Below are 16,284 nucleotides of genomic sequence, written 5' to 3' on the forward strand. Positions count from 1 at the left end.
TTTGGCTATCCTGGGTTTTTTGTTTTGCCATATAAACTTGATTATTGTTTTCTCAAGGTCTGTGAAGAAGTTTGATGGGATTTTGATGGGGATTGCATTGAATCTATAGATTGCTTTTGGTAGAATTGCCATTTTTACTATGTTGATCCTCCCAATCCAAGAACAAGGGAGATCTTTCCATTTTCTGGTATCCTCCTCAATTTCTTTCTTCAAAGACTTAAAGTTCTTGTCAAATAGGTCTTTCACTTCCTTGGTTAGAGTAACCCCAAGATATTTTATGCTATTTGTGGCTATCATGAAAGGTGATGTTTCTCTGATTTCCCTCTCTGCTTCTTTATCCTTTGTGTATAGGAGGGCCACTGATTTTTTTGGAGTTGATCTTGTATCCTGCCACGTTACTAAAGGTGTTTATCAGCTGTAGGAGTTCTTTGGTAGAGTTTTTGGGGTCACTTATGTACACTATCATATCGTCAGCAAATAACAAAAGTTTAACTTCATCCTTTCCAATTCGAATCCCCTTGATCTCCTTGTGTTGTCTTATTGCTATTGCTAGAACTTCAAGCACTATATTGAAGAGGTATGGAGAGAGTGGACAGCCTTGTCGTGTTCCTGATTTTAGTGGAAAGGCTTTGAGTTTCTCTCCATTCAATTTGATGTTAGCTGTCGGTTTGCTGTAGAAACAAGGTATTTTTTTAAACTGGAGACTATCATAAAAGTCTTTACAAGAATATATTTGAAAATGTAAACAAAATATAAACAGCCCACAATACCTGTGAACTTTGCTAAAACCTAAACATAGCAGTTGAATAATATTGCATCTCATAGGTTGTTGGTTCCTGTGGTTTTTTATTTTTAATATTACTTCTTTTGTTTAGGTAATTTGAGGAAGGGAGGAGTGGGGACAGAAGGTGTTCTTTCAGTGAAGTTTCTAATAGAATGAGCAATTATAAAACTAAAATTTAAAAAATTGGGTAGATATTTAAAGAAAATGAAACTTAAGTAATAAAATATAAAAAATTAAACATGACTAATTTATATTTAGTCTACTTAATAAAATTTTGGATTTTATGAATTTTTAAATGAATGATATATAGACAGCAAAGCATTCAAATATACATAACCTTTTATACTTAACCTTCATGAAGCTTATTCATCAAAGACTCAATTATAACTGATCATTCAAGCTACTGAACATTAAGGTTGACTATTAAACCTCTAAAGATGGTAGAATCAGTTTCATTTCAAAGTAAGCAAACTAAAATGTGTTAAATATAAAGTTAATTCCATAAGGAATGCTGAATATTTACCATTTATCCTTATAGTAAGATGGCATCATTTATGATTCAGCTGAATAAAATCTTAATTATAAGTACGTGTCTTTTAAAGAGCTTCAAGGATATCCAGACTCAGTATACTTAACTGTTTTTAGTTGTTTATTTAAAAGTTACTTATCATCTCTTATTCTATTTAATAAAAGAAATTATGGGTGGATAAGGTTTATAAAAACAGTTGTAAGAAATACTTAAAACTGAGATGACTACTTATTTTGTTTGAAGTGTGGAGCAGACCATTAGTTAACTCTGCTGGTGTAAGACCGTGGCTGCAGAACACTGGTGTAGTCAGTAATAATACTTAGTTCTGTGGGGTAAACTCGAGAACATACACTCAAGCAGTATGAATTCACAGAGAGGCATGTGAAGTATGTAGGTCTAGCTTTATAGAAGTAGCTGGCGGTCATCCACAATTTTATAAGTGGGGGAAGCACTTCTAAGGACAGTTACCAGGGAAGGGATGTGCCCAGGCTCTACAGATTGTCAGATTCGCACAAATCGTCAATACAGAGAAGTACTGTGTAAAGAAGACCAGCTTGCTTCCACCCCACCCCCCTTAGATCCCTGATTGTGTAAAGATCAGTACAAAAGTAATTTCATAAAAAAGCAGTGTTTGTGGGAAGATTAATCTTATAATTGTGCGCAGGATAACATTAAGTAGTCAGAAACTGAGTGGGTAAAATTCACTAGAAAATCCCTGTCAAAATTTACATAGAATAGAAAGCTCTAAAATAGGATGTTAATGATTGGCTAAAATGAAGCTGATAGCCATTTCAGAGATAGACTTGATATTGACTGAATACAAAAGAGGAATAAACCAACATCATGGTTTTTCCATTTCTGTTGCCTTCACTAATTACTGTTGCTTGGCATCACAGCCTTGGTGTTACACCATGCTGTGTGTACATTTTATTCTCAGAGGCATATTTACATTTAAAGACCTATACATTTGTATTCATATTATCTCTCCTTTCCTTTCTTCCCTTCACCACCACTTCTCTTCCTTGTTCCCCTTTCTCCTTTTTTGCGGGGAGGATGATCTCTCTATATAACCTAGACTGGCCTCAAACTAGGCTGAAATGATCTTCCTGCTTCAGCCTCCCTAATAGCTGGAGTTCTCTTTTCAGTTAATGTTTCTATTAATGACAGTTATGTGTGAAGGGGAAACTAAGCTGTTCTTAAATGCCTTGGCATAATCAAAGTCTAAATCATTTTTAAAATTATTACTGAATACTGAAATTATTGTTTCAGTGAATCTAAGCATATACCTCCAGTTATATTACTGAGTCAGTTATAGACATAGTGTATATTATATGCCTTAGAACATATACTTAAATAAGGTAATGCACATTACTCTGAAGCTTCTTAGTAAGAAAACATATTATTGAATCAGTGTCAGGAATACCTAAGACAGGAAAGGTGCAATGTCACACACCTGTAATCACAGCACTCAGAGGGTGACACAGAATTCTGAGAGTTTGAGATGAGCTTATGATATATAACAACATCTTGCCTCTGTAAGAAAAAAAGTGAAAACAACAACAACAACAACAACAACAAAGAGGAGGTAGGACAGAAAAGGTCTTAAGGCCTGTCTATAGAAATCTGAAAAGATAACATCTAGAGTTGATAACAAATATAGCTCACTAAAACCGTGAGATTAGAAAAATCTTATAACGAGATTGAAATACTCACAATTGTCGTTTTGGGCCGAATAACACTGTTAGTTATTTAGAGCTTATTCGTTGCAAATCCTAAGACCTTGATTAGTTTAGTTTGTCTCCTAGAATTTGTGGAAATAATTATTTTATATATAAAAGATTACTTTAAGAGAGTTAAGGGGCAGCAGGACATTGGTGGTGGACACCTTCCATTTCAGCACTTGGAAGGCAGAGGCAGACAGATCTCAGTGAGTTCAAGACCAGCCTGGTGTACAAAGCAAGTTCCAGGACGGCCAAGGCTGTTACACAGAGAAACCCTGTCTCAAGGGGTGTTGAAGGGTATATTATTTTCTAGAAGGCTTTTTTTCCTTTGTGTGTGTGTGTGTGTGTGTGTGTGTGTGTGTGTGTGTGTAAGAAATCACCTTTATGTAGTCTCTAGTTTTTGGCTTCTGTTTGTTGGATTTTTATCCTCACTGTTACATTTTGTTATTAAGTTATATGTCTCCCCCTTTGTCTTAGTATCTCAGTTCTGTGTGTCTTGGACTTGGAGATTCTTATCAGCATCTGCGTTCCAGAATTGAGTCTTCTTGCTAGTCATGTTTGGAGTAAACTCTTAGTATGTATGCCTAGTTTTCTTTAAAATACCAAGAACTGTGAACATACAGCTAAAAAAATTTGAGTTATTTTTAGAAACAAATAAGAAAATAGATTCTCTGTAGTTATAGTTTCCCCCCTCCATTATAGCCTTTTATGTAAAGCACACAGAACAAGATAGCATGCCTGATGGTTAAAAGCACAGGCTCTAAATGCAGACTGCGTGGGTTCTAATCCTCATTTTGCCTCTTGCCTGCTGGGCAGACATGGGCAGAGTACTAGAACATCTTGTTTCCATGCCTGTAAAATTGGGAGAATAATTTCAGTTCCAAACAATTATTGTCTAGATTTAATTTAATTCATTAAAAACATTTCTCTGAAATAAAGCATAATAGATGGTGGCTTGGTATTGCAATATCATTTTTTGTTATTATCAGAATGTCTGGTTGTTATCACTAATTGAGAGATACATTTTGCATTAGAAATTTAAGATAAAAGTTCAGGCTCTTTAAATATCTGGGCTCCTGTACAATAAAAAGTTATAAACTTCTTATTCCAAGAGGAAAAAGCCAGATCACAGTTAAAATCAGATCAAGGCAAAATCCATCCAGCAGTGTAAATGGTTCATTGTCTAACATCTGGAACACACACAAGATCTTCTGGGCTCCCAAGGGCTTGGGTAGCTCCTCTTCTCCAGCATTACCATCTACATCACACATAGCTTTTCTTGAAGGTGCAGACAAATCCACTCCACACCTGCTGCTGTCCTTAAGGTCATCCCACAGTCCTGCCATCTACAGTATATTCTGGACTCAGCTGCAACTGGCTGCACCTTCACCAATGTCCTCTGCTAGCCTCTTACAATGCCAGCCCGCAGATGCTCCCCATGATACTTTCCATCCTGTAGCTGTCATGCCACCAAAACCTGTGGAGGACTCTTACACTTTGTCAAGTTCAGCCTTGACTTCCTCTGAACCATAGCTCTGTGTGCTGATCCTGAAAAAATAATTTTTAAGATTGCACCCAGGCTGGAGAGATGGTTCAGCTGTTAAGAGCACTGCCTGCTCTTCCAAAGGTCCTGAGTTCAATTCCCAGCAACCACATGGTGGCTCAAAACCATCTGTAATGAGGTCTGGTGCTCTCTTCTGGCCTGCAGGCATACATGCAGACAGAATACTGAGAATACTGTATACATAAAAAAAAATTGCATCCCAGTGTTTTTCATCCCCAGCTAACTAGCATCAATTGTCCTAGTAAAGCAAAGGTTTCACTTTAGTGGTCCAGAGCAAGAACCACTTGGGCCTTCCTGTAATTTACTAATCCAGCAAGCTGCCAATCAGTCTCCTGTTGAGACTACTATTTTCTAAGTTAGCATTGGTCTTTAGGGGAGCAATCCTTGAGAGAAATAAACACATGGTCATTCAAAGTTCTGGTCTATAACAAGAGATAAATTATATTGTAGACGGTTGAGAAAATAACAATATAAAGTACTCACTCCTTTCACTAGTTGAGTTACTTTACCTCTTTAAGAGTAATTATTCTCTCTGGAGCTAACAACTTTTAACTAAGAGTGATTTGTTTTTATCATATGGAGATAAAAAAGCATAGTAAGTAACCATAGTTATTGGATTTTGAAATGTAGTTACTCAATTTATCCAGTACAATTTCAAACAGTTAAAGCATTGAAATATATTTGCTTAACGAGTTCATAAGCCTGAAACTAAAATTAGATGCTTGGAAGAAAGTGAAGAAATGAGTTTCAGTTTTTCCATTAACCTGAACATTGCATAGCGAGGGAACTATTTTATTCTATCATCTTATCCTAGCTAATTAAACTTATTTTTCTCCCAGTTTAGTCTCTCTGTCATTTATTCAGAGATTAAAATATTTGTACCTTAATTTGAAGTTACAGAACCTTTATAGATAATTGCCAGAGAAAATATGAGATGTTCTGCTTTACCAGCTCCTCTCTCTGCCTTTTTGTCCCCCAACTTTAGAATCACCTGACTTGGATACATCACCTTTAAAGTCATGATTTCAAGTCTGAAGGTCTTGCTGTGTGGTATACTCCAACAAGCTGATTTGCTTAAATTCTGTTGCGCCATTTCCATGAATCTGAGCTAATTATACTGCTGTCTCTCAGAGATGTATGTTAGAAGTCACGTGCACCTATTTCTGAAAATGACTTTGTACATTAAGACTCATTTATTCAGCTGATGGTTAGAGAGAAACTTAGATACAGTTATTGGTCATAATTTAAAAATACGGCAATATCATGGAACTGTCTTCTACTGCAGGCATATAAGCTGCGGTATCAACTTCTCAGTCGTTAGGGATATTGTAATTTGGCTTAATATTTTAATGGTCAAGATGCCACAAGGAGATGAAAGAAGACCTGTATCCAGCATGCAAACAGTGATAGGGTAAGCACTTGCAGTTGGCTTTTCTCAGGCAGCATTGATTTCTGTGCATTACCGGGTCTGTGTAAGATGCTGTCCTTTTAACACTAGCCGAATTTAAATGTCAGTAATTTTTTTCTGCTGCAGATTAGTGTAATACAGAGAAATTTTCTGTAAGTAAGGGGAGGCAATGGACGCCTGCTAATAGCCTAAAAGTAACTAATGAGGATGTGCAGTCAGACGATTGATTGAATGAATAGCTGCAGTCCTGTGTTTCTTTCTCGCTCGCTCTCTGCAAGCTGTGGAGAGGGAGGGGGAAGAGCAAGGCAGGGAGGGAGCACGAGAAAAAAAAAAATGCTTTCTCTTAAGTGGAAGTAGCACGGATCCCAGGGGCCAGGAGGCCAGAAATGGAAGTTTAAACTGCGTCTATCTTTTAAAGGCAGAACAGCAGGAATCAAAATGTCAGTCTCCGGAGTCACGGGTTACTCTTTATTTTTTAAGATCTGGAAGATAACACAGAATACTTTTTTTAGGATGTGTTTTTTTTTTCTTGTCCATGTTGAGATTATCTAATGTTATCTGAGAAGCTGGATTCTTATCTGTCTGTCAGTTGAAGTGGAGATGGGAAGCAGTTGTGATAAAGGTATAATATGTATAAATATCTGTGTATGCATGTGTGTATGTGTATATATTTTATATGTATGAGAAGAAACCTTTAAAATGTAATGTTCATGTGGTTTATAGCTCTTAAATTAGAGATCACATCATTTGCAGAATCCTAATCTTGTTAGATCATTTGAACAGAGCTGTGATTTCAGAGGAAGATGTGAGTAAGGTCATATAGCCAGAACAAGGAGAAGCGGCTCTATTTTTATATCTGCATAGGCATGTATATTCTTTTATCCTGCAGCACCTTTCAGTCTTCTCATAGCTTTTGCTACAGTCTGGTGAATCATCTGTACAGAACCGAACTTTGACCTTTTTATAAGCATGTCAAATTATGCACAACAGTAGTATTTCTGGTTCACAAAAATATGAGAAATTTCTGACTCACTTAACTTCTAAATGGCTGATAGAGAAGTAGAGCCATATGGTACAAGATATAATTATTAGGTGAACCTTAAAACCTTAAACATATTATAGCTTGGAAAAATTACTTCTTATACATGCACAGATGAAAACACAAGTTGTTTCTTAGAATAGAGTTTTAACCCTGACCAAGTTTCTTTGTCTCTATAGGTTAAACACTACAAAGATACCTAAAGCATATTGAGATTAAAATGTAATAGACCTTTAAAGAAAAACAGCTCTTTTGTGTGAAAAGCAAAAAAACCCCGACTTTTATAGTTTAGGGAAAGTCTGAAATTTTGCATACTTCATGATGTTTCTCTTTCCTCCACTTTTCCAGAGGTGCCAGCAGAAAGGTCCCCCCGCAGACGGAGCATCTCAGGGACCAGCACATCAGAGAAACCCAACTCCATGGACACTGCGAATACCTCCCCTTTCAAAGTACCAGTAAGTGTTGCTTTCATATATATATATATATATATTTTGTTCTCAGAGTTAAAGTAAATCAAACATTTTGTTCCTTAAGAATTACATTACAATACTGAGGATAAAAGTATATATTTCTATTGACTGTGAATCATATCCAGTATGAGGTCTATTAGATTTTAAGGAATATTATTTTTGCTTGTGGACTATTTTAAAAAAAAACCCAAGTGCTTTAAATCTGAATTTTTCTGAATTATATAGTGCAAATCTTTACAGGTGTCCTTTAATCTAGTTATTAGCTAAAAATATATTAATATTATAATAAATATTAACGTTTACTAAAAGCATACTGACATAGGAAGACTATAGTGGAGCATATAGCTAGCTACTAGGTGCAGCCTTTTGGTCTCATTACAAAACTCATATTTTTATACTTTATTATTTTAAAATTTATTATCTGTCTGTGTGCATGCATGCATGTGTGCATGCATTCACTACAATGCACATGTGGAAGTCAGAGGACAGCTTTGTGTAGTCTGTTCTCTTCTACTTCTATATGGATTCTAGGAATTGAACTCAGGTCATCGGGCTTTCATGGCCATAACCTACTGAGCCATCTTACCAGTCTTAAGTGACTCAGATATTGAGTCATCTCTTCTCTTTGAGTACTGGGTAAGAAATGGACCTGTTTTGTAAACATGTGAAAGTCTACGGTGTTATGAAAGGCATATTTAAAGAGAATTGCTTCAATAGATTGGTCATTATTCTAAGTACAATGATGAGTATAAGATAGAAATAAACTTTTCTATTTGGGGAAAAAAAAACTTTTCCCTCTTAATATAGCCAAACTAATATGTTCTTACTCCAATACTGTCAGGTTGAGATGCTTTTAAGTAGAACCTTTTTTAGATGTATGGTAGATGTGTTAGTCAACACAAGTAGGCATTTTATTTCTGTTAACTCGGAAGAACAATATACTTAATGTGTTTTACATTAAGAGTGGGTAGAGTTTGTGGGTATTTGTTTCTGTAAGAATCTTTCAGAGCTTTACAGGTTTCTATAGACTGCAAGTGAGTGCTTCATTAATCTTGCAATCATGATGTGGCAACTCTTTAATAGCATCGGATGTAATGTCTTACTAAATTTCTTAATTCTATAGAGACAGATACATATGTTTTACTTTTTATGAACGAAAAAAGCATGTTTCTTTCACTCTTTTTTTTTAACAAAGCAGAAATCAATACAGTTTAACTTGTATTATAGTTGTGCTGGGTTGTTTGTTTTGTTTTTCAACTTAACATATCTGGGAAGAGGGAATCTTAATTTCGAAAATGCCTCCATAAGATCGACTTTTAGGCAGATTGGTGGAGTAGTATCTTGATTATTGATTGATGTTGGGTGCCCAACCCATTATTGGTGTTATCATGCCTGGGCTGGTGGTCTTGGGGTGTATAAGAAAACAAACTGAGATAGCCAGTAAACAGCACCCTTCCATGAACTCTGCATCAGCTCCTGCCTTCCGGCTCCTGTCCTTATTTCCCTCTGTGACGGACTATGATGTAATAAGCCCTTTGCTGTCCAAGTTTTTTCTGGTTATGGTTTTTTATCACAGCAATAGACACCCTAACACAGTACTTCTGAAGGACACCATCATACTTCAAGGTGTATTATACAGCAATTCACTGTGATAACAGCGATCCTGAATTATTAAGAAAAAATGAGATATTCTTTTGTTTTGCTCTTTTTTCAAGGTGTAGCTGAGTATATTGCATATCAATTAATTATACTTAAAACTACTCATGTACAGAGAATTCATTGATACAGATGACTGTATTGAGTTCCAATTTAAGACTTTTACATTGTCTATGTGCAATGAAATGGTACTTTTTTACATTTTTTCTTAAAGTTCCCAAATGAGAATAGCTCTCTATGGTAACAATAAAAAATATCTTTAAATTATGTGTGAAATTTGTGTTCATACTTTTTAAAATTTAATTAAGAACTGCAATTTTGCTTATTTGAATAATAAATCGCAACTGATTTGTGTTATCTTAATAAAACTAACCGTTTGTAAATAGAAGTTTCAAAACTATGAAAAAGAAGTGCTTAAGACCAAGCACTACTTAGAAACCATATATTTGTTTGATAAACATAGAAATAATAAGGGAAAGAAGACTATTTTAAAATTACAGTCACAAAGCCACTTATTTCTAGGAGAATTAATCACTCAGAAGCCCTCACCTAGACATTTTTAAAATTAACCGTCAGAACAGAACTCAGTTTTTTATCAGCTCCCCTAAAAGAAAAAGACAAATAGCTAATATGTTCTAGTCGCTTTGGCCATCATATTTCAGAGTAATGTGGTATATAGAAGTTGACACTGATATTCTGATAATCACAGACCATTAAAGATATAAATTATATTTGTTTACTTATAAGTATAACTGGGTATATTATATATCATTAGAGAATACTTTACATCTTGAAAATAGGTGATCTTTATAAAACTTATTGTCCAGAAAGGTCCGTTTCATGCACATAAATAATACATTTTTATTTATTGTTTGACAAAATTATCATGTTTATAATGTATTTTGATCATATTCACTCCTCATTTTCCTCTTTTAGTTTGTCATCTCTGTCTCTCATTTAACAGTAATTTCCTATTCTGATTATCTTTGTAACTACCCCAGTTGCTCCATACAGTACCTTTTACATAGGTTGTAATCAATAGTTGTTTAGTGGATAAGATACATATCAACTATACAAGGATCCAAATAAAATGAGTTTTTCTCACATGTAATGTCTTGGTAAAACTTATGTCTGTAGTAAATTAAAGTAATAACCTTTTGCTATAAGTAAACATTTCATAAGAGATTATTTGAAATTAGTGTGCCTGTGCAAAATGGGGTTTTTTTCTTAATTAAGAGAATTTTTAATTAACAGTTGGGATATATGTCTAAAGTACATTCTGTACATATTTATATTTGAAAATTGAAACTAGTTAGAATTTTTATTTAGTAATTTGTTTCTTGAAATATTTCTTTTGAGTCCTTTAGATATGCATATGTATAAGCCCACAGTGTTTTTGGTAGGTGTGAGTTTTGTCCGATTCTTCAAACAATTATAATCATTTGAATAGCTTTTGTTTCTTGAAAAATATCACTGTTTTGTTTGCTTTTTTCTAGGATGTATTTTTTGCCTTGGCATATTTGTACTTTTCTCTATATAAAACATCCTTTGTATGTTTTATATTCAAATGATATTTAAGTGATTTTATGGCAGAAATGAGGAACAACTGACTAAAATAAGTTATCTTTACTTAAATTTAATTCAGAAAGGAAGACAAACATGTCTTAAAGCTGGAAATAGTTGTTTCATATACAGTAAAAATTATGTTTTTAGAACAGGCTTCTTTATACCCTGTTCATAAAGTGACTAATGATATTTAGGATTTGTGGATGACTTCTACTTAGATGATACCATCCACTTGGCTTTGACTAGAGAGAGCTGCTTGTTTTCTGGGCCATGCGTTCGTTCAGCTTAGTGTTCTCATTTCCATAGCACAATGATCTGAGTTGGCCTTGTCTGTAACACAATGCAGTCACAGCTGCACCGTTTGTATTAGCTTTGAGCTTAGCTCTGAAAGAATCCAGACACTAAAAATTATGCCAAGACACCCAGAAAGCATAGTTGAACTAAGGCAGTAGCCAGATATTTCTGTATAACCTTCCTTATCCTCTTGTTACTGTGACACTTGATCAGTTCTAGTCAAACAAATATGTTAATATAAGACATATTTAATCAAATGATCATACCTTGTATGGTTAAATAAACCTTCTGGAAAATAAAGTGAAGACTATGTTAAATCCTGTATAAAAAGATATTGGGGCTGGAGGGATGGCCAGCAGTTGAGCTCTTCCAGAGAACCCAGACTTAGTTCCCAGCACATTGGAACTCACAGCCAATCTCTGTAAGTCTAGTTCCAGGGGATTTGATGCCCTCATCTGGCCTGTGCACATATGTGTTCCACAAACTTCTATAGAGACAAAACACTCATACACATAAAATAAATAAATCTTAAAAGCTTTTTAAACACCAGATAAATGGTAACCCCTTTCTTAAGTATCATGCTCTCAGGATCAGCTAGTATTGGTTTCTATTGTACCTGATGTCTTCTATATGGTCTATATAAGTACTTTTCCAAATCAAACAGTTTCTTGCACACTTAAGAAAGACTGGGAAATGTTCATTGTTCAAACCAGTGGTTTTCAACTCTAACTAACCATAACATTTACCTTTCATAAAAAAGACTGACACTTGTAAAATAAGTCAGTGGGTTGGTTTTTTTTTTTTTTTTTTTGGTGTTGGTGGTGCTGGGCTTTTTGTTTGTTTGTTTTTATTTTGTTTTTTCTTTTTAAAAGATTCCCAAATGCCTCTACAATGCACCCTGGAATTTAGGATTGTTTGCCTTCATGATTGGTAGAATATGAGGAACACATTTGTGCCAGTCTTACCCACAAACATCGGTGCTTTCTTTTGTATCTTCAAGTCTGACATGAAAAACTAATCAGCAGCACTTCCTCTATGGCCTGCTGTTACTCATATGAAAATTGCTTGACAGTGCATTAATTACTTATATATGTGTTTGCCATGGTCATTTTAGACTACCAGTCTGACAGACTATTTACTGTGACATATTGGCCAGCATAAGAGTCTCCCTTAGGAGTAAAATAATGACGTTGATTTTATTGCATACAAGCTGAAAAACCTCAAAACTGAAAAATTTCAAATTTTATATCCACTTTGCTCTTTATTCCAGGAAGACAATTACAGCCGTTTCTCCTGGTGCTTACAGACTCATATCCATCTTTTCTCTTTCTTTTCACTGGCCATCCATGCAGAGTCAAATCTGTAATAGAATCACCCTACAATGATACATCTTTTAATAAAGAGTTTGTGTTCCTATGTACATGAATATATAATATAAGCATATATAAATACATTATTGCCAGAGGTAATTATAACATGCTAAACAGATAGATATCAGAAAATAATTTTGTGGTACAACATCACAAGTACCAACTACTCCTTTAAGTCAGTTTGAGATCAGAATAGATATAATTCAATGGTACATAGCCTAGAAAATCTGAAATTTAGCATCTTGGTGTGCAGGACAAAAGAATAAAGTTAGATGTAATTCTTTGAAGAATAGTATTTAAGAATAGAGATTGGTAGATCCATGGAGAAGGGAACATACTTGGCAGACATTGTTATCAAGAGTCTTAACTTGAAAGAATCAGCGAATGATACAAAAGAAATAACTCCTCAATCTATGATAATCCTTAGAAATAGACTTAAAGCAGAACTAAGTACTAAAGAGTCCAATTTATTCCACCCAGGAGAAAAGGCTTGTTCAAGAGGATAATGCAGTCACCCATATATAGCACATTCTTTAGATAATATCCCTCTTGTCCCAAGAAAAGATATTTCTCCTTGCCTTCAATGGGGGAGAGAGGTTCAACTTTCACTTTATAATTAAAGAAAAATGTCTCAAACTCACGCCCATTTAAGGGTGGCATTTGCCACCAAGCATACTAAATATGTACAACGGACATCAAATATTTCCCTCCAATATAGGAGTTCAGAAGTTAGTGATGTGGAAAGAAAATGTTTCCAATGTTATGATTTTGCTAGGTATTTTGCTAATTGTACAAAGAATATTTTTGCCCCTTTTCCTAAAACTTTGCAAGATACAAGCACTGCTGCTAGAGAATACCCTGAAGTATCTGCTAACATAGAGCTCTTTAATTCTACAACCAATGCCACTTCCGTTCTTCTGAATTTTTTAATGTTTTGTATATTTTGTATTAAGCATCTACTAATTTTAAAGGAACTTTATTCTAAGATCTTAAAATATCATAGGAGTTTCCATCAGACTATTGGATAGCTAGTTAAAAAACCAATCAAACAAAACTCCTTAATGAGGGTTTTCTAGAGAAGGTAAACAGTGGTGCTTTTCTACCTGAAAAGATGCTCAGTATCAGCTGTTAGGGAAGCTCACATCAAAATGATGCATTACTGCTTGTAGGATAGGTATAATCAAAACGGAGACAGTAGTAAGTATTATTGAAGAAGAGTAGAAGCTGAGACTCTCATGGGAATGTAAGTGATGCAGCCATTAAAAAAATAGTTTGATAGTTCTTCCAAAGGTAAATTTTGAGTTTCCTTTTGGTCTAACAATTCTACTTCTGTGGATATAACCAGTGGAAAACATGCCTTTACAAAATGCATAAAAATGTTTATAACATCATTATATATAATAGCTACAAAGTAACCACAGCCTAACTATCATCTGAAGGACAGATATAAAAACTATGGTCAATCCATATAACAACACATTATTACTTACAAGAAGAAATCAAATAATGATATATGCTATCATATTGGTGAATCCCCCCCAAAAGGCTACAGAAGCCAAAACATAAATCCATATGTTTTATGTTTTATTACTGTATGTATGAAAAGAATCATAGAAGTGAAGGAGTTCTAGAACTAGGCTGTGGTGATGGTTGCATAAAGGTTGCTCTCTTTTTAGTTTTTGAGATCTCTCAAGTTTTAGAGTTTTAGGATTACAGGCATGAGCTACTACTGCATCCACTTGACCTTTTTGAATACACACACACACACACAAAACTTGACTTATATACTTTAAAAAGAGTAATTTTATGGCATATGAATTATGATAATAAAGAAGTTGTAAAATTAAATATAGTCCTATGAAGCAGAGTAAAGATATAAAGTCTTATTAATATTTGTAATGTGGTTATAAATTGAAACAATAATATTCTTAATATACTAGATTAAATAAAGTATATTTATTTAAATAAAGTATATATATTTATATATACTTAAGGGGAAAGGCAAAGAAAATATATTGAACTACATTGTTATATATTAGTTGTTTATTGTCTACAAAATTCTTAAATAGTCGCTATTGATTCTTTGAATAATACATTTTATGCAAACTATGATAATTTTTTCTTCTGTAGGGAAAATAGCACTATATTAATTTTTTGGATGTGGGAATAGAAATCATAACATTATTTTAAAACTAAATAAAGCAGGGAGTATAGAGATGGCTTAGCAATTAAGAGCTCTTAGTGCTCTTATAGAGGATCTAAGTTCAGTTCTTAGCACTGACATGATATCTTATAGATCCAGTTCCAAAGGAACCAGTGTTATCTTCTGACCTCACAGACTCCTGCACATATATGGTACATATGTAATCATGCAGGTTCACACACAGTAGAATAAATAAATAGTAGATTGTGGCAATATTTTATATGTAGATTATTTTTTAAAGTTTTACCTATCCTCAGCATATCTTTGTCTTAAGAATTATTTATATCTTATAGAATAAGTCATCAGGTCTTCTCTGCATCCTTTCACATCCGTTCCTCTCTTTTCAGCCTGACTGTCATTACCTGCCATCAATTATCATTGTTCTTATTCCTTCCGTGAACTGGTGTTACAGTCAGCTTTATGAAGATGAAAACAGTGCAGTATCTAAGTGCTGCACTCAGAAAGCCCATGTCTAGAGTTGAATGCTTTGTGATTGCAGCATTGCAACCCTCTGTCACCTTTTTTGTATGTGTGTACTGTGTTCTTGTATGTGAACATGGGGGTGATACATGTTCACATATGTGCATTTTCATGCAAAGGTCAGAGGACACGAGGTATCTTTCTCTGGTTCTCCATTTTAGCTTATTTTTTTCTGTCATTTTCACATGTGTTTATGTGATGTGTGACATGTATGTAGACAAGCGCCTGTGCGGTGTACATATTGTGTTATCGTGCACGTAGAGGCCCAAGGTTAATATTGCAAATCTTCCTATCACTCTTCCATTTATTCTTTAAGTAGGGTCTCTCAGTCAAACCCAGAGCTGGCTGATATAGCTAGCTCCTGTTAGACAGCTAGATCCAGGGAAACCATCTTCTGAGACTGAAATTGTGGAAGGGGTATCATGTCCACCTGGCATTTATGTGATTTTGGGGATCCAATCTTCTTCCTGTCCTCTTGCTTGAAAGGCAAGTGTTTTAACCATTGAGCCATCTCCCAACACCACCTAATCTTTTATTTTATTACATTTTTAAAGTGTGTGTGTATGTGTTTATATACATTTACTTACATTGCTATGGCACTTGTATGGAGGTCAGAAAATAACTTTTGGGAATCAGTGCTCTCCTCAACCCAGGCAGCAAACTCATGCTTTATACAGTGTCATTCTTTTCCTGCATTTTGAACTGTTGCCCCTGCTTTTATACTGAGATTCACTAATTGTCCTGCCAGTATACAGTCCGTCCTGTGTGATGCAGTAGATTGTTGGCTCACTCCTCTCTAGCCTCCACATCCTTCTCATCACTGTAGCTTTTACACTGCTGCCAGAGCAGTGTCTTCACAGGGTGCTTGCTTAATTTAAACCTGATTGTTACTTCTCATGTCATCAGATGTGGCAGCAAGCACCTTTACCCACTGAGCCATCTCACCAGCCCACACCTTATCTTTTGAGATATGGTCTCTCATTGACCTGAAGGTTGCTGATTCAGACAGCGTTGCTAGCCAGCAAGACCCAGTGATCCTCCTGTCCATACCTTTGTAGTGTTGAGATTATGGATATTTGTGGACAAACCTGGCTTTTTATATAGTTACTAGGAATCAAACCTAGGTCCTCAAGCTCATGACAAGCACTTTGCCAACTGAGACATCTCCCCAACCCTATAATCTTGAAATTTTTGATTATT

At 34.9% G+C, this 16,284-nt stretch overlaps 1 protein-coding gene across 6 annotated transcripts in view; it reads left to right on the forward strand.

Moving 5' to 3' along the window:
• Rasal2 (RAS protein activator like 2) overlaps nucleotides 1-16,284 on the forward strand; it is a 267,727-nt gene that overhangs the window by 168,075 nt on the left and 83,368 nt on the right. For 5 of the 6 annotated variants that reach the window (XM_085688048.2, XM_085688049.2, XM_048420873.3 and 2 more), the window contains one exon: nucleotides 7,394-7,500. In XM_085688048.2, coding sequence (XP_085544174.1) covers nucleotides 7,394-7,500 — 107 coding nt within the window. Of the gene's footprint in view, nucleotides 1-6,502; nucleotides 6,629-7,393; nucleotides 7,501-16,284 lie in introns of those variants that run through there. The other variant, XM_085688051.2, reaches the window with a different exon arrangement.

The sequence above is a fragment of the Myodes glareolus genome, chromosome 5, assembly GCF_982192425.1.
Source record: "Myodes glareolus chromosome 5, mMyoGla1.1, whole genome shotgun sequence".
Lineage (NCBI taxonomy): Eukaryota > Metazoa > Chordata > Mammalia > Rodentia > Cricetidae > Myodes > Myodes glareolus.